Raw genomic sequence first — 18442 nt, 5'->3', positions numbered from 1 at the left:
CATTCAGTACTTTGACAGGGAGACTCATTTGCAAAGGACCACTGACTGAGTGGAGCTTGTTAAGTTTCAGAGTAAAAACATGACTGCACAGAAGCAGAGGCAGCAGAAAGAGGGTGCAGCAACTGTCATCACCAAGTGTTATCGACGTGATGGGAAAAGGCAGCATGAATGTGGGGACTGTCCCACCAAAACTACAGTGCCATTTTTGGAAGAAGATGGGTCATTTTAAAGCAGTGTCATAGCAAGGACTTTACATTTCAGGAGCGAAAAGAAAAAACCTCGAAGATCAGCAAAATCCAGCAAATTGAAAATGTTAACGATGGTAGAGGCACCATCTCTGGGTGAGATTAAAGGGTCAAGGGAAGTTTTTGGAGTGCTGAAATTTTAGTTGGTGGATGTAAAACATGTTTTAAACTGGGCACTAGAGTTTTGGTTTCGCTTGCCATTTCAACACTCCACCCTGCTCTCTTGCCCACATGTCTGTCCTTGGCCTGCTGCATTGTTCCAGTGAAGCTCAACGCAAACTGGAGGAACAGCACCTCATCTTCCGACTAGGCAGTTTACAGCCTTCCGGGCTTAACATTGAGTTCAACAGATCATGAACTCTTTCCTCCATGCTCACACACCTTTGATCCCCCTTTTTCAATACTTATTTTTTACTTTTTATATATTTTTTCCCACCTATTTCTATTATTAATTTTTAAACTTACTTCCATACATTGTTTTATCCCCACTTTTAAGCCTATTTCGATCTTATTTCCCACACCGTCCCCTCCCCCCACCCCCACTAGAGCTATCTGTCACTTGCTCATTCTGCTTTCTACTCTTAATGTTACCATTAGCATCTTAGCCAGTATCACCACCATCAACACCCCTTCGACCTTTTGTTTATGACATCTTTTGCAATCTCTCCTTTGCCTCCACCTATCACTGGCCTTCTATCCAGCTCTACCTGCCCCACCCCCATTAAACCGTAACAATGTCACCACATTTTTACTTCTCTTTAGTTCTAAGGAAGAGTCATACAGACAGGAAACGTTAACTCTGTCTTTCTCTCCACAGTCGCTGTCAGACCTGCTGCATCATCTACAAGTGGCACTGCAGCAGCTCACGAAGGCTCCTTCATCAGCATCCAAAACTAATAAAACTCAGAAATGAAGGGTACCAGTAGAACTTGTCCGAACTGGTCCTGTATACCTTAAAATGGAACTCTAGAATCACTGGTGCCAGTTTTACTGATATTTTCTGGGATTTGTACATTTTCAACTGGTTTTTCCTTCCTTCCAAACCTACAGCCACTACCAGCTAGAAGGACAAGGGCAGCAGATAGATGGGAACATCACCACCTGCAAGTTCCCCTCCAAGTCACTCACCATCCTGACTTGGAAATATATCGCCGTTCCTTTACTGTCGCTGGGTCAAAATCCTGGAACTCTCTCCCTGACAGCACTGTGGGTGTACCTACACCACATGGACTGCAGCGGTTCAAGAAGGCAGCTCATCACCACCTTCTCAAGGGCAACTAGGGATGGGCAATGAATGCTGGCCCAGCCAGCGACATCCACATCCCATGAACCAACGGATCAGACCTAAGCTCTGCACACATCCAGTCGTGAATGGTGGTGGACAATTAAACAACTCGCTGGAGGAGGAGGCTCCACAAATATCCCCATCCTCAGTGATGGAGGAACCCAGCACATCAGTGCAAAAGATAAGGCTGAAGCATTTGTCACAATCTTCAGCCAGAAGTGCTGAGTGGATGATCCATCTCGGCCTCCTCCAGAGGTCCCCAACATCACAGATGCCAGTCTTCAGCCAATTCGATTCACTCCACATGATATCAAGAAACTGTTGAAGGTACCAGATGCTACAAACGCTATGGGCCCTGACAACATTCCGGCAATAGTACTGAAGACTTGTGCTCCAGATCTTGTACCCCTAGCCAAGCTGTTCCAGTACAGCTACAACACTGGCATCTACCTGGCTATGTGGAAAATTGCCCAGGTATGTCCTGTACACAAAAAACAGGTCAAATCCAACTGGCCAATTACAGCCCCATCAGTCAGTAAATTGATGGGCGAAGTCATCAACAGTGCTACTGAGAGGCACTTGCTTAGCGATAACCTGCACACTGACACTCTGTTTGGGTTCCGCCAGGGCCACTCAGCTCCTGATCACATTACAGCCTTGGTTCAAACATGGACAAACAAGCTGAACTTCCAAGGTGAGGTTAGAGTTACTGCCCTTGACATCAAGACCACACTTGACTGAGTGTGACATCAAGGAGCACTAACAAAACTGGAGTCAATGTGAATCAGGGGGAAAACTCTCCGCTGGTTGGAGCCATACCTAGCACAAAGGAAGATGGCTGTGGTTGTTGGAGGGCAGTCATCTCAACTCCAGGACATCACTGCAGGAGTTCCTCAGGGTAATGTCCTCGGCCCAACCATCTTCAGCTGTTTCATCAATGACTTTCCTTCCATCATAAGGTCAGGAGTGGGGATGTTCACTGATGATTGCACAATGTTCAGCACCATTCGCGACTCCTCAGAAACTGAAGCAGCCCATGTCCAAATGCAGCAAGACCTGGACAATATCCAGGCTTGGGCTGACAAGTGGCAAGTAACATTCGCACCACACAAGTGCCAGGCAATGACCATCTCCAACAAGAGAAACTCTAACCATCACCCCTTGACGTTCAATGGCATTATGATCACTGAATCCTCCACCATCAACATCCTTGGGGTTACCATTTACCAGAAGCTGAACTAGACTAGCCATACAAATACTGTGGCTACAAGACCAGGCTAGGAATTCTGCTGCAAGTAACTCACGTCCTGACTTTCCAAAGCCTGTCCATCATCTTCAAGGCACAAGTCAGGAGTGTGATGGAATACTCCCCACTTGCCTGGATGAGTGCATCTCTCACAACACTCAAGAAGCTTGACACCATCCAGGACAAAGCAGACCACTTGATTGGCACCCCATCCACAAATGTTCACTCCCTCCACCACCAATGCACAGTGGCAGCAGTGTGTACCATCTACGAGATGCACTGCAGGAATTCACCAATTCTCCTCAGACAATACCTTCCAAACCCACAACCACTACCATCTAGAAGGACAAGGGCAGCAGATAGATGGGAACACCACCACCTGGAAATTCCCGTCCAAATTACATACCATCCTGATGTGGAAATATATCACCGTACCTTCACTGCCACTGGGTCAAAATCCTGGAACTCCCTCCCTAACAGCACTGTGGGTGCACCTATACACCACATGGACTGCAGCGGTTCAAGAAGGCAGCTCACCACCACCTTTTCAAGGGCAACGAGGGATGGGCAATAAATGTTGGCCCAGCCAGCGACATCCACATCCTGTGAATGAGTGAAAAGCGTAAAATGAAAAGTGGTGTGTGAATGTCACATTAACTACTCCACAAAAATTGCTTCTAATTTAAAGTTTTAGTGCCTCCAGGTAAATTTAAATCCTGACAATCACTGTTTTGTACCAAAATGGCAGGTTAAAACGCGATTTCCAAACAGGTGTGTCTCATTAGCCCAACACACACTCACTTAGCGCTTTGTTTTCACTCTTTCACCAATGTTAGGCCCTGAGCGTTTCATCAAATACTGATAAAACAAAGCAATGATCCTAGTTTTCTTCAAATAAACTGAATCAGTATTTAGCAGGCGTGATAGACACAACTAGTTGCAATTAAATCCAAACTACCTAATTGTTAAAGGAAAGTAATACTTCATGCCTTGTACAAATATGTATTGCTTTAATAACTTACAGGTGAATCATGTTGCAAACTTAACATAATTTATTCTTAATCAAAAAGAAGGTTGAGAATTTGCTCTAAAATAAACTTGTCATACCCCGAACATAGTGTTGAACTTCCTGGAGAACACGCCAACTGAGGAATGAGGCTATTATTGTGAAAGGTAATTAGCTCCTTTTGGGAATAGAACTGATTCTGGAAATAAGGAATCTCCATATGGATAGATATCAGATACACAACCAGAATGAAAGGCACACAATGCTCAGACCTTTGTGAAATTTGTTAGTTGAAAACATAAGACTTTTCACTCTGTGAACTCTGAGAAAGACTATTATGCAGCTATTTCCAATACTTCACTGCATAAAAGTTATCTTGAAATTAGCAAGTAACCTATCTGGAAACATACACCAATCTGGAAACATACACCTTCATAACTGGAAGTTAAAGAACTGGACTGTGATAGCCGATTGCAATTTAAATCAGAGGATATTTTATGGAGTATTATTGTACCTAGTTAGAAGCACTGGTTAAATTGTAGTCAAAAGCAAGTAATCCAGAGGAATTTTAAAGGTACTCGTTATAGAGTCATAGAGGTCTACAGCACAGAAAAAGGACCTTTGGCCCATCGAGTCTGCGCCAGTGAAACAAGTACCTAACTATTCTAACCCCTTTCTCCAGCACTAGGCCCATAGCCTTGTATGCCATGGCATTGCAAGTGCACATCCAAATACTTCTTAAATGTTATGAGAGTTTCTGCCTCTACCACCCTTTCAGGCAGTGAGTTCCAGATTCCCACCACCCTCTGGGTGAAAAAATTCTTCCTCACATCCCCTCTAAACCTCCTGCCCCTTACCTTAAATCTATACCCCCTGGTTATTGGTCCCTCCACCAAGGGGAAAAGTTCCTTCCTGTCTACCCTATCTAGGCCCCTCATAATTTTATACACCTCAGTCATGTCCCCCCTCAATCTCCTCTGCTCCAGGTAAAATAAATCCAGTCTATCCAATCTTGCCTCATAACTAAAACTCTCCAGTCCAGGCAACAACCTGGTAAATCTCCTCTGCTCTCTCTCTAGTGCAATCACATCCTTCCTATAATGCGGATTCCAGAACTACACGCAATACTCTAGCTGTGGCATAACCAGCGTTTTATACAGTTCCAGCATAACCTTCCTGCTCTTATATTCTATGCCTCGGCTAATAAAGGCAAATATCCCATATGCCCTCTTAATCACCTTATCTCCCTGTCCCGCTACCTTAACGGACCGGTGGACATGCACACCAAGGTCCCTCTGACCCTCGGTACTTCCCAGGGTCCTACCATTCATCGTGTGTTCTCGTGCCTTGTTTGTCCTTCCCAAGTGCATCACCTCATACTTATCCAGATTAAATTCCATTTGCCACTGATCAGCCCATCTGACCAGCCCATCTATATCCTCCTGTAATCTAAGGCTATTCTCCTCACTGTTTACCACCCCACCACTTTTCATGTCATCCACGAACTTACTGATCAACCCACCTACATTCAAGTCTAAATCATTTATCTAGACCACAAACAGCAAGGGACCCAACACCAATACCTGTGGAACCCCACTGAACACAGGCATCCAGTCACAAAAACACCCCTTGACCATTACCCTCTACTTCCTGCCACTCAGCCAATTCTAGATCCAATTTACCAAATTGCCTTGGATCCCATGGGCTCTTACCTTTGCTATCAGTCTCTCATGCGGGACCTTATCAAAAGCCGTGCTGAAGCCCAAGTAGACCACGTCATTGCCCTCATCTACACACCTGGTCACCTCTTCAAAAAATTCAATCAAATTGGTCAGACATGACCTCCCCTTAACAAAACCATGCTGACTGTCCTTGATTAATCCCTGCCTCTCCAAGTGTTGATTAATCCCTGCCTCTCCAAGTGTAGATTAATTCTGTCCCTCAGAATTGTTTCCAATAGTTTCCTCACCACTGAGGTTAGACTGACTGGCCTGTAGTTCCCTGGTTTATCCTTTCTCCCTTCTTGAATAATGGTACCACACTGGCTGTTCTCCAGTCCTCTGGCACCTCTCCTGTGGCCAGAGAAGTATTGAACATTATTGCCAGCGCCCCTGCTATCTCCTCCCTTGCCTCACTCAACAGCCTGGGATACATTTCAGCCAGGCCCAGAGATTTATCTACTTTTAAGCTTGCCAGACCACTTAGAACCTCCTCCCTTTCACTGCTAATTTCTTTAAATATATCACAGTCCTTCTGCCTGATTTCCACACCCACATCGTCCCTCTCACTTGTGAACACCGACACCAAGTATTCATTTAGAACCTACCTCCGTCTTCCGGCTCCACACACAAATTACCATTATGGTCCTTTATGGGCCCTACTCTTTCCCGAGTTATCCTCTTACTCTTAACGTACTTGTAAAGTAATTTTGGATTTTCCTTTATTTTACCTGCCAATGTTTTTTCAAACCCTCTTTTTCACAGCATCACAGAGTGCAGAAGAGGCCCTTCGGCCCATCGAGTCTGCACTGACACATGAGTAACACCTGACCTACCTACCTAATCCCATTTACCAACACTTGGCCCATAGCCTTGAATTTTTGCTCTCCTAATTTCCTTTTTAAAACATTCTATACTCATCTAGGGCTTCTGCTGTTTTGAGCCCTCGGTATCTGCCATAAGCCTCCCTTTTTCTCTTTATCCAATCCTGTATATCCCTCGACATCCAGGGTTCCCTGGATTTGTTGGTCCCACCCTTTGTCTTTACTGAAATATGTTGGCCCTGTACTCTCCCTATTTCCTTCTTGAATGAGTCCCACTGCTCTAATGCAGATCTACCTAAAAGTAGCTGCTTCCAGCCCGCTCTGGCCAAATCATATCTGATCTTATTAAAATCGGCCTTCCCCCAATTTAGAACTCTGATTTCTGGCCCATCCTTGTCCTTTTCCATGACAACCTTGAATCTAATGGAGTTATGATCACTATCTGCAAAGTGCTCCCCCCACTGATACCTCTACCACTTGCCCAGCTTCGTTCCCTAAAATTAAGTCCAGGGTCACACCCTCTCTTGTAGGGCCTTCTACATACTGGTTTAAAAAGCTCTCCTGGATACATTTTAAGAATTCCACTACCTCTAAACATATCACACTGTGACTAACCCAGTTAATGTTGGGGAAGTTGAAATCCCCCACTATTACTACCCTATTATATTTACACTTCTTTGAAATCTTCCTACATATCTGCTCTCCTATTTCTCTCTGACTGTTTGGAGGCCTATAGTACACTCCCAGCAATGTGATTGCTCCTGTTTTGTTTTTCAGTTCTACCCATGTGGCTTCATTTGAGGAGCTTTCTAAGATGTCATCCCTCCTTCCAGCTGTAATTGATTCCTTGATCAATATTGTGATACCCCCTCCTCTTTTACCTCCTTCCCTGTCTCTCAGGATCCCATCCACCTGCCAAGTTTAAACCCTCCCCAACAGCACTAACAAACCTTCCCACAAGGATGATGGTCCCATTCCGGTTCAGGTGCAAACCCTCTGCCTTGTACAGGTCCCAGCATCACCAGAAATGGTCCCAATGTCCCAGAAATCTAAAGCCCTCCCTCCTGTACCATCTCTCAAGCCACACATTCATCTGGACTAACCTCATATTTCTATAATCACTAACGCGTGGCACTGGAAGTAATCCAGAGATTGCTACTTTTGAGATCCTGTTTTTTAATCTGTTTCCTAGCTCCCTAAATTCTGCTTGTAGGACCTCATCCCTCTTTCTACCTACGTTGTTGGTACCAATATGTCCCACAATCTCTGTCTGTTTGCCCTCCCCCTTTAGAATGCCCTGCAGCCAGTGACATCCTTGACCCTGGCACCAGGAAGACAACATATCATCCTGGAGTCACGTCTACGGCCACAGAAACGTTCCCCTTACTATTGAGTCTTCTACCACTATTGCTCTTCTCCTCTTTTTAGTCCCCCTCTTGCACCCCCCCCCCACCATGCAGCTGAGCCACTCACAGTGCCATGAGCGTGGCTGCACTCCCCAGAGGAGCCGTCACTCTCATCGGTTTCCAAAACAGAAAAAAAGGCTCTCGAGCGAGATGCACCCTGGGAATTTCCTGACTACCTGCCTGACACCTTTCTTCTGACTGAAGGTCACTCATTCCCCCTCTGTCTTCACTTCCATAAGCTGTGGGGTGACCACGTCTAAACACTTGCTATCCATGAAACTCTCAGCCTCACAGATGCACATCAGAACCTCCAGCTGCCACTCAAACTCCGAAACCCAGAGCCCAAGTAGCTGCAGCTGGTGGCAGTTCCTGCACACGTGGTCAGTCAGAGCGCAAGGAGCATCTAGGGCTTCCCACATGTTGCAGGCGGTACATAACATGGGACTGAGCTGCCCTGTAAAAAAAATAAATTATTTATGTACTTTAAATAAAAACTAGAACCCTTACCTTTACTTCGCTTAATCTATTATAAACTGAAGAAAAAAACTTACTCACTACTCACCAATCAGCTCTTACCTTTGTGCTATTGTCATTTTTTGAAGTGACTGCTTCACCATGTTGCTGATTGTGGCATACTCTTCCCGAACTGCTTCACCGCGATGCTAACTGCGGGGTGCTCTTCCCAGACTGCCTCATCGCAATGCTGACTGCGGGACACTCTTCCTGGACTGCTTCCCCGCGATACTGACTGCAGGACACTGTTCCCGGACTGCTTCACCGCGATGCTGACTGCTGGGTGCTCTTCCCAGACTGCTTCACCATGATGCTGACTTCGGGGCACACTTCCCATACTGCTTCATTGCGATGCTGATTGCGGCACACTCTTCCCAGACTGCTTCACCGTGATGCTGACTACGGCACACTCTTCCCGGACTGCTTCAATGTGATGTTGATTGCAGGACACTCTTCCTGGACTGCTTCACCGTGATGCTGACTGCAGGACACTCTTCCCAGAGTGCTTCACTGTGATGCTGATTGCGGGACACTCTTCCCAGACTGCTTCACTGCAATGCTGATCACAGCACACTCTTCCCAGACTGCTTCACTGCAATGCTGACTATGGCACACTCTTCCCAGACTGCTTCACTGCAAAGCTGACTACGGCACACTCTTCCCAGAATGCTTCACTGCAATGCTGACTGCGGCACACTGTTCCCAGACTGCTTCACTGCGAAGCTATTTGCGGGACACTCTTCTCAGACTGCTTCACTGCGATTCTGACTGCAGGACATTCTTCCCAGACTGCTTCACCACAATGCTAACTGCGGCATGCTCTTCCCAGACTGCTTCACCACAATGCTAACTGCGGCATGCTCTTCCCAGACTGCTTAACCACTGCGACGCTGCCTGCGGGACACTCTTCCCAGACTGCTTCACCGCAATGCTGACTGCGGCATGCTCTTCCCAGACTGCTTCACCGCAATGCTGAGTGCGGCACGCTCTTCCCAGACTGCTTCACCGCAATGCTGACTGCGGCACACTCTTCCCAGACTGCTTCACCACAATGCTAACTGCGGCACGCTCTTCTCAGACTGCTTCACTGCGATGCAGACTGCAGAACACTCTTCCCAGACTGCTTCTTTGCGATGCTGACTGCAGGACACTCTTCCCAGACTGCTTCACCACAATGCTGACTGCGGTGCACTCTTCCCAGACTGCTTCACCGCAATACTGACTGCGGTGCACTCTTCCCAGACTGCTTCACCGCAATGCTGACTGCAGCGCACTCTTCCCAGACTGCGTCACCGCAATGTTAACTGCGGCACGCTCTTCCCAGACAGCTTCACCACAATGCTAACTGCGGCACACTCTTCCCAGACTGCTTTACCACAATGCTAACTGAGGCATGCTCTTCTCAGACTGCTTAACCACTGCGATGCTGACTGCGGGACACTCTTCCCAGACTGCTTCACCGCAATGCTGACTGCGGCATGCTCTTCCCAGACTGCTTCACCACAATGCTGACTGCGGCATGCTCTTCTCAGACTGCTTAATCACTGCAATGCTGACTGCGGCACACTCTTCCCAGACTGCTTCACCGCAATGCTAACTGCGGCATGCTCTTCCCAGACTGCTTCACTGCGATGCTGACTGCAGAACACTCTTCCCAGACTGCTTCTCTGCGATGCTGACTGCAGGACACTCTTCCCAGACTGCTTCACCACAATGCTGACTGCGGCACACTCTTCCCAGACTGCTTCACCATGATGCTGACTGCACGATACTCCTCCAAGACTGCTGCACCGCAATGCTAACTGCGGCACACTCTTCCCAGACAGCTTCACCACAATGCTAACTGCGGCACGCTCTTCCCAGACTGCTTCACCACAATGCTAACTGCGGCATGCTCTTCCCAGACTGCTTCACCGCAATGCTGACTGCAGCATGCTCTTCCCAGACTGCTTCACCGCAATGCTGACTGCAGCATGCTCTTCCCAGACTGCTTCACCACTGCGATGCTGACTTGGGGACACTCCTGCTTCACAGCAATGCTGACTGTGGCACACTCTTCCTGAACTGCTTCACCGCTCTGCTGCTGTAGGACACTCTTCCCAACTTATTATAGACTGATCCATGACCAGCATAGTCTAGTATGGTACTTTAGTGCTTAAACTGTGTCCCTATGTGAATAAAACATGTAAATATGTCTTGCTACCCAGTGTGTCTGTATTCTCTCTGTGGTCCAGCATATGAGTAACATTCCCTCAGCCCAATATCACTGCCTTAAATCATCACTCCTCAGTACTGCTGCCTGATCCAGCCCAGTGAAGAAGGGGTGGGATTACTTTAGATAGGCCACAATTTTTAGATTATTCATCCACTTGATGTATATCCAGTGCAGCTGAGCATACGGACTAACATTACGTCTGAAAGCTGTGTGACAAATATATATCACCATTATCTCACTGGGATTATCTCATGTGAAGACTACTCACTCATTTTCTGGCTGTTCCTTCCTCAGCATAGCTCCTACTCATCAGGGGAGCTGCTGTTCTGGGCTCTGCAGGCTGGGCCCACATTCACTCCATTCTCCAGTCACCTCCTCCCACCCCCACCACTCCTCCTGCCCAAGCCCCTGACCACCATCTGCCTCATCCCTGTTCCCAGTGTTCCTCTCCCAATCTACGCCCCATATTCCCAGGGTCCTTCTGAAAGTGTCCTTCTGTCCACAGGGAGAAATGATGCAATGTACCAGTGTTACTATGCCAAATGGGAAGCTAAATAGACAAACTTGTCTACTCCTGCCCTATTTGGTATGTTTATTCCACATGTTAGAGATTTATTTTAGTTAAAAGGTGAATCGGCTGCATAATCGTTGCAGGCTGTTATGTTTGAAGTGGAGCACTGTCCTCCTTCATGCACCACCACAACCTCGTTTAAAGAAATACTTTATAAACTACCCAAATAAAGCTTTTGAAACCTGTCCTCTACTTGGGGGGGGGGGGGGAAAAATTGAAAAACAATCATATACCATAGTGAAATGAAGCATTGTACCCTGTTGGAGCTAATTAGACGTTATCCTGGTAAATTGTACACAATGTTCATGTTTAAACGGCAGAATGTAATCTCCATCAATAGTCACCGCCTGGCAATAAAATGAAGTCTATGCCCATGTTTTTGGGCCAGGCCAAGACTTTTGTTCAAAACTTTAACAGAAGTTTTAAAAGACACAAATTACATTGTCAATGGGTAAATATGTAACTGATAGCGTTATTCTGTTGAAAGTTTTATTTAACTTTACAGTTTTTGATGAAAAATGGTAGACAAAAATTTACCAAAAAATCACAGTGAATCGATCAATCAATTAGGGGGATGGTGGTGTTGTTGTAATGTCCCTGGACTAGTAATCCAGAGGCCAATGTTCTGGGACATGGGTCAAATCCCAGCACAGCAGCTGGTGGAATTTAAATTCAATGAATAAAATCTGGAATATAAGGCTAACCTCAGTAATAGTGACCATGACAAATATCATCAATTGTTGTAAAAACCCATCTTGTTCACGAATGTCCTTGAGGGAAGGAAATCTGCTGTCCATGCCTGGTCTGGCCCACATGTGACTCCACACTCCTGACTTTTAACTGCCTTCTGAAGTGGCCTTGCAAGCCACTCAACTCAAGGGCAATATTTTTAAAAATTCATTTTATCGGATGTGGGCTTCGCTGGCTGGGCCAGCATTTATTTCCCATCTCTAGTTGCCCTTGAGAAGGTGGTGGTGAGCTACCTTCCAGAACCACTGAAGTCCATGTGGAGTAGGTACACCCACAGTGCTGTTACGGAGGGAGCTCCAGGAATTTGACCCAGCAACAGTGAAGGAACGTTGATATATTTCCAAGTCAGGATGGTGAGTGCCTTGGAGGGGAATTTCCAGGTGGTGGTGTTCCCATGTGTCTGCTGCCCTTGTCCTTCTAGATGGTAGCAGTCATGGGTTTGGAAGGTGCTGTCTAAGGAGCCTTGGTGACTTTCTGCAGTGCATCTTGCAGGTGGTATACACTGCTGCTACTGTGCGTCAGTGGTGGAGGGAATGAATATTTTTGGGGTTATTTGTCCTGGATGGTGTCAAGCTTCTTGAGCGTTGTTGGAGCTGCACCCATCCAGGCAAGTGGGGAGTATTCCATCACACTCCTGACTTGTGCCTTGTAGATGGTGGACAGGCTTTGGGGAGTCAGGAGGTGAGTTACTCGTTGGATGATTCCTAGCCTCTGACCTGCTCTTGTAGCCACAGTATGTATATGGCTAGTCCAGTTCAGTTTCTGGTCAATGGTAAGTCCCCAGGATGTTGTTAGTGGGGGCTTCAGTGATAGTAATGCCATTGAACATCAAGTGGCGATGGTTAGATTCACTCTTGTTGGAGATGGTCATTGCCTGACATTTGTGTGGTGTGAATGTTACTTGCCATGTGTCAGCCCAAGCCTGAATATTGTCCAGGTCCTGCTGCACATGGACATGGACTGTTTCAGTATCTGAGGAGTCACGAATGGTGCCGAACATTGTGGGATGGACAACAAATGCTGGTCATGCCAGTGACACCCACATCCCATATCCCAAGAAAGAACAAATAAAACAAACAATGGATTCAGTCATGATAAAAACAAAATACTGCGGATGCTGGAAATCTGAAACAAAAACAAAAATAAAAACAAAAATAGCTGGAAAAACTCAGCAGGTCTGACAGCATCAGCAGAGAGGGATACAGCAACTGAGTTTCTCTCTGCAGATGCTATCAGACCTGGATTCAGTAATGATGTGTGATGATAAATTGTTGATCTAAGTTCTTCTTATAATGGAAGACCAGTGTATCAACGGGTCACAAAAATAAATTCAACGGAAATAAACTCAACAACATGACATAGCAAGTAAGGATAACATAGATAAGAATCCCAAAAAAGTCAGCATGCAGATACAGTAAGTAATTGGGAAGACAAATGAGATTTGGCCTTCACTGAAAGGGGGATGGAGTATAAAAAGAGGGAAGCCTTGCTAGAACTGTACGAGATATTGGTGAGACTGCATCTTGAGTACTGTGTACAGATTTGGAGATTAACTTTCCTCTGGGCTCGGAAAAACCCGACCTGCGCATTGTTGTGCCTTGCAAACTGCTCACTAGGCCCATGGGTGACTTCACATGTTATTTTTGTTATTTCACGTTGGGATCAGGTTTGCAGTCAGTGCAGTTTTGTGAGCTATGAGCCAGTGCATGAGGAGGGCCAGCTACAAGGCCCACCTGGATTCCCCACCACAGTATCCAAACTCCTAACAGTGTTTAAAGGCCCTCTGAAACTCACGCCTCACCTCTCTCACCACCCCAAGCTTCCTGATGCTGCCCCGTGCCCCCTCATCACCCAGGCCCCTTGTAGGCTCCACGTGCATCGTCTGGAGCCATTATGCACTAAGTACTGTCCTCAGGTTCCATACATTATCAATGGAAAATATTTTACATTCCTTGGGGAAAAAAATGAACCTTGTATCATCTGATAAAAGCCTCCAGATCATTGATACTATGAGAAAAAAGTTCACTCCATCTTGTGGCAAAAAAAGCCTTGCAATATTTGTAACTCTATTAGCTTGTGTGAACAAACCAGAAACTCCATCAAAGGCACAATCTGTTATTACAACTTCTTGAAACTGTCTTTCATTCTTAAACTAATGGAACACCTACTGTGATGATACCCATTGGCACCTGAAAGTCAGTCAAACATTGATAATGGCCAGCGCTGCCCAAACAATAGACTTACCCCCTGGCTCATTTCAATTTCAAAGCAGAGAGCCTGTTAATAAATGTTTGGAAGTGGATGGTTAGATTGTTCCAAGTGTCAAAACCAGACTTTATTTTCATCAGCCAGAGCCATTTCAACCATAGAATGGTTACAGTACAGAAAGAGGCCATTTGGCCCATTGTGTCTATGCTGGCTCTCTGACAGAGCAATGCACCAGGTGCCACTCCTCTGCCTTTCCCTTGTGACCCTGCAAATGTTTCCTCTTCAGACAATGATCCAATTCCTTTTGAAAGCCTCAATTAATCATGACTGTGCCACACGCTCAGGCAGTGCATTCTAGATCGTAAACACTCACTTCCTGAAAAGGTTTTTCCTCATGTCGCCATTGCTTCTTTTGCCAATTACTTTAAATCTGTGTCCTTCTGGTTCTCAATCCTTCCACCAATAGGGAACATTTTCTCCCTATCTATTCTGTCCAGACCCCTCATGACTTTGAACACCTGTACTGAATCTCCTCTGAATCTTCTCTTCTTCTTGCAGAATAATCTCAGCTTCTCCAATCTATGTAAATGAGGGTCCTCATCCCTGGAACCATTCTCATGAATCTTTTGTACACTCTAATGCAACACCCTTTCTAAAGTGTCATGTCAGAACTCAACACAATACTCTAAACCAATATTATATACAGGTTTAACATCACTTCCATGCCCTTGTACTCTGTGCCCCTGTTAACAAAACCCTGGATGCTGTGTGCTTTATTAACTTCTCTCTCACCCTGTCCTGCCACCTTCAATGATTTATGTACATATACCCCCAAGCCCCTCTGCTCCTGCACCCTCTTTAGAATCATACCCTTTATTTTATATTGTCTCCCGCACCCTTCCTGCCAAAATGAATCATTTCACACTTCTGTGCTTTGAATTTCATCTGCGCATTCCACCAACCTGTCTATGTCCTTTTGAAGTTCTACGCTATCAGGTTCACAATACTTTCAAGTTTTGTATCATTTTCAAATTTTGAAATTGTGCCCTGGACACCCAGGTCTAGGTCACGAATATATATCAAGAAAAGCAAGGGTCGCCAGCACTGATCCTCGGGGAACTCCATTACAAACCTTCTTCCAGTCCGGAAAACAACCAACGACCAGCCCTTTGAGAGAAGAAATTCCTCCCCATCTCTGTCTTAAATGGGGAAAGCTTTTATTATGTGCCTGGAGCCTTCTACAGCAGCAGGTAACTGGAAAAGTACTTGGTACTGGCTATATCTGTTTTGTTTGGCACTGGATATCTTAACAAAGTAGAGCTTACCTTCGCATTTCAGACCCTGTCTCACTAATCCCCACAGCATCTCCCCACAGTGATCACAGAAAGCAGGGGCTCTGTAGGAATGGACAAACAAGGCGTGTGGTCGAATCTGGAAATCTTCAAGTGTGGCAGCAGCTGCACATGACAAACAGAGGAAGAATTTAGGAGCCATGCAAAATGAATTGCTGTTTTATACAATACATTAACTTGTCAACAGAGTTTGCTTTACAAAGGCTTCATAACTGTTTCCTCTATCCACCATAGTGGGGCGTGATGTCAAGAAATGTATAAGAAGTGAAAGCATTTTTCTAAATTAACCAACGCAGTTTTACTAAATGGGAGTATTTATAAAATTATTAGTTTGAATTACTATCCCTGTCATAATAGGAGTTGATGGAATTTAGTACAAATTCTGGATTGTTGTTGTTCAAATGCTCCAAATTGTAAAAGAAGAAACTGAGAAATGGAAAAAGATACAGAAATGTTCTTGTGGGCACAGTTAAAAAGAAGAAATTATATTTTAAAATAATATTTATGCTGCTCCTCTGTTATTCTCCATTTAGGGTTGCCTGATGCATTCAGTGCTGCCAATATCAGAGAAATGTTAGGAGATGCATCAGAACTAAAATGAGTGATTTTTTTTTTTCTTTTAACTTTTAGGCAAGTTTGATTGGCACATTTTTCTTTAATGGACACAAAATTAGTCAAAACATGAATTAAAAGGGATTTTATGTGGTGACATGAGAAAAAGGAGAGTGATGTATGTCATAGTCAGGATGGTGAATGACTTGGAGGAACATGCTGGTGTTCCCTTGTGCCTGCTGCCCTGGTCCTTCTGGATGGGGAGGTGCTTCAAAGAAGCTTGGTGACTGACTGTGGTGCATATGGTAGAAACTACTGGCTGCAGCCACACACACAGCCAGGGATGGAGGGAGTGAATGTTTAAGGTGATAGGTGGAGCGCTGAGAATGCAGATCGCTTTGTTCTGTGTGGTGTTGAGCTTCCGGAATGTTGTCACAATTGCTTTCATCCAGGCAAGTGTTCAGTACCTGATAGGATAAGTGATGGAAAGGCTTTGGGAGTCAGGAGATGAGCCACTTACCACAGAATATCTGGCCTCTAACCTGCTCCAGTAGCCATGGAGTATACATAGCTGAATCAATTGGGTTTCTGGTCATTAGTGACCCCCGTTTGTTAACGGTGGGGGACTTGCTGGTGGTCCTGGCATTGATTGTTAAGGGGACCCTTACATTTTGGTATGTAACTATAAATAATAGCTTAAGATTTAAAAAAATGAAATAAGAACAGAATGTCCAATTTTGAAATGGGGACAGAATATGCCTGGACCGTCTGATGCGCCTATCCCCTGACCCTGCTTCTAAACCTGTTTCACTTAAAGCTGACTCCTGGCTCAGTGTTTTCTGCTTCTGTGATGCAGCCTGTGCAGGACTCTCATCCAACTGGGCACTGGTGAGAGGAGAAGCAAAAATCCCTGATCCTGTGTAATGGTACAGAATATCCACTAGTAATTATGACATATACAAGAACTGATATTAAGGTCTGGCATATGGTTATTTATAGTTCACCTTGGCAGGACTTGAGCAATACGGTGATTCTGAAAGGTTTTTCTGCAGCACAGGACAAAGAGAAACAACCACATTCTCAAACAAAGTACTGTGCCTCCTACCAAAGACACACATAGTTTCCTCTTATTGACACTTAAAAAGGGCTCCACCTCCCAGTAAATTATTACAGCTTCCAAAAATGAAAGGTAAAAATATAGACACTGCAAAATGCTGCCAAAGGTCTTTTGATGACATATGATAAAAAAATAACCAAAATACTGACCTTTCAGGCAGAACGGTGGGTTTAATTCAATATCATTTAGTGGGTGTTGAAAATCGATTGATTTAACTGTTTTTGTCAATACTGGAGAAGTGTGAAATGACTGGGGGATTTGTGCTAGTGGGTTGAATTTTACTCACCTTTTGTAGGATGAACGCTATTGAGTTCTTTAGGACACATTCCCTTAGGTAATAGTTTTTCCTGACACAATGAATTATAAAATGCTTTATTTTGCAAAGGAAAGGGGGCGTTTAATGTGGGCCAATTTATTCGAATTATGGCTTGTAGACATTTGAACAAAGAGGCTAGGAAGGAGCTGAAAGACACATGAAAAAGAGAACAAATACTTCTGGCACAGGGCTCTTCTTTATAACAGTAAAAGGCTACAGCAATTTCGAAACATTACTTTGTTCTATCTTGGTTAGCCAACAATAATAGCACAAAATTCCAGGGCAAGGTTTTAATCCTGTTGTGTTGCGAGTACAGAGCACAATGATGTTATTTAGAAGTTCGAGAACAGCAGTGAGAAATGTTAATTTTCTCAACCTCCCCCAAATTTGTGGCGGCAGAGGGAGTAATGGACAAAGGGTCTGTACTGCTGCAGATTAACATTATGTCGCACTTTAGGTGGCATTCCCCATCCCCCTCCCCTGCTGTCACTTCCACATTCTGCTGTTCAAACAGCACTTAAAAACCTCACAGGAACAAACAATAACATCAGGAGCAGCATTCCTCCCCTTCCAGAGATTCAATCTTAGTCAGCAATATAGCCATTTTAATGCCCAGTACCCAAATCTTCCTCTGTTGCTCTTTAGCATAATGACAGTTATATTATTGGGGAAAAAAAATGGGCCAGGAAAGTATTTAAATATTCACGTAAATATGTCTAATCAGTACTGTGCTAAAAAAAAAATAAAACCAGGTGAGAAATTCCCTCCTTTCTGGGTTGTAAATTCAGCTTCTAGAGGGGTTGGAAGCTGCAATGGAACCATCTCCTTTCACTGCTCTGGGATTGTCGAATGGAGAGAGTAGGTGCTGCTTCAGTCTCACCCTTTCCTCATTGCCCTGTCAAAGGGGATGTGGCTGGAGAGAGCCTGGCTCCACTGAAAGTCCCACCAGTTTTATCACCCAAAGGCCTAATGGATGCCTGGAGGAAGAGGAGGGTTTGCGCCATCTATCAGCCCCCAAGACCCAGTAATGTAATGGTAATAGATATTGAGGAGCAACAAGGAGCTGTTCCCACAACCCACTCAGTCTGCACAGTGCATGCCCCAGAACGGAGTGGGTA

The 18442-nt window shown here is 45.1% G+C and overlaps 1 protein-coding gene across 1 annotated transcript in view; it reads right to left on the bottom strand.

Annotated features, from left to right (window-relative positions):
• Positions 1 to 18442, bottom strand: part of prkd1 (protein kinase D1) — a 746050-nt gene that overhangs the window by 327259 nt on the left and 400349 nt on the right. The window contains exon 3 of the mRNA XM_041215333.1: positions 15313 to 15444. Within this exon, the coding sequence (XP_041071267.1) occupies positions 15313 to 15444 (132 nt within the window). The remainder of the gene's footprint in view (positions 1 to 15312; positions 15445 to 18442) is intronic.

This window comes from Carcharodon carcharias, chromosome 20 (genome assembly GCF_017639515.1).
Source record: "Carcharodon carcharias isolate sCarCar2 chromosome 20, sCarCar2.pri, whole genome shotgun sequence".
Taxonomy (NCBI): domain Eukaryota; kingdom Metazoa; phylum Chordata; class Chondrichthyes; order Lamniformes; family Lamnidae; genus Carcharodon; species Carcharodon carcharias.
The sequence above is the reverse complement of the archived record's forward strand: the minus strand, read 5'-3'. Positions and strand labels throughout refer to the sequence as shown.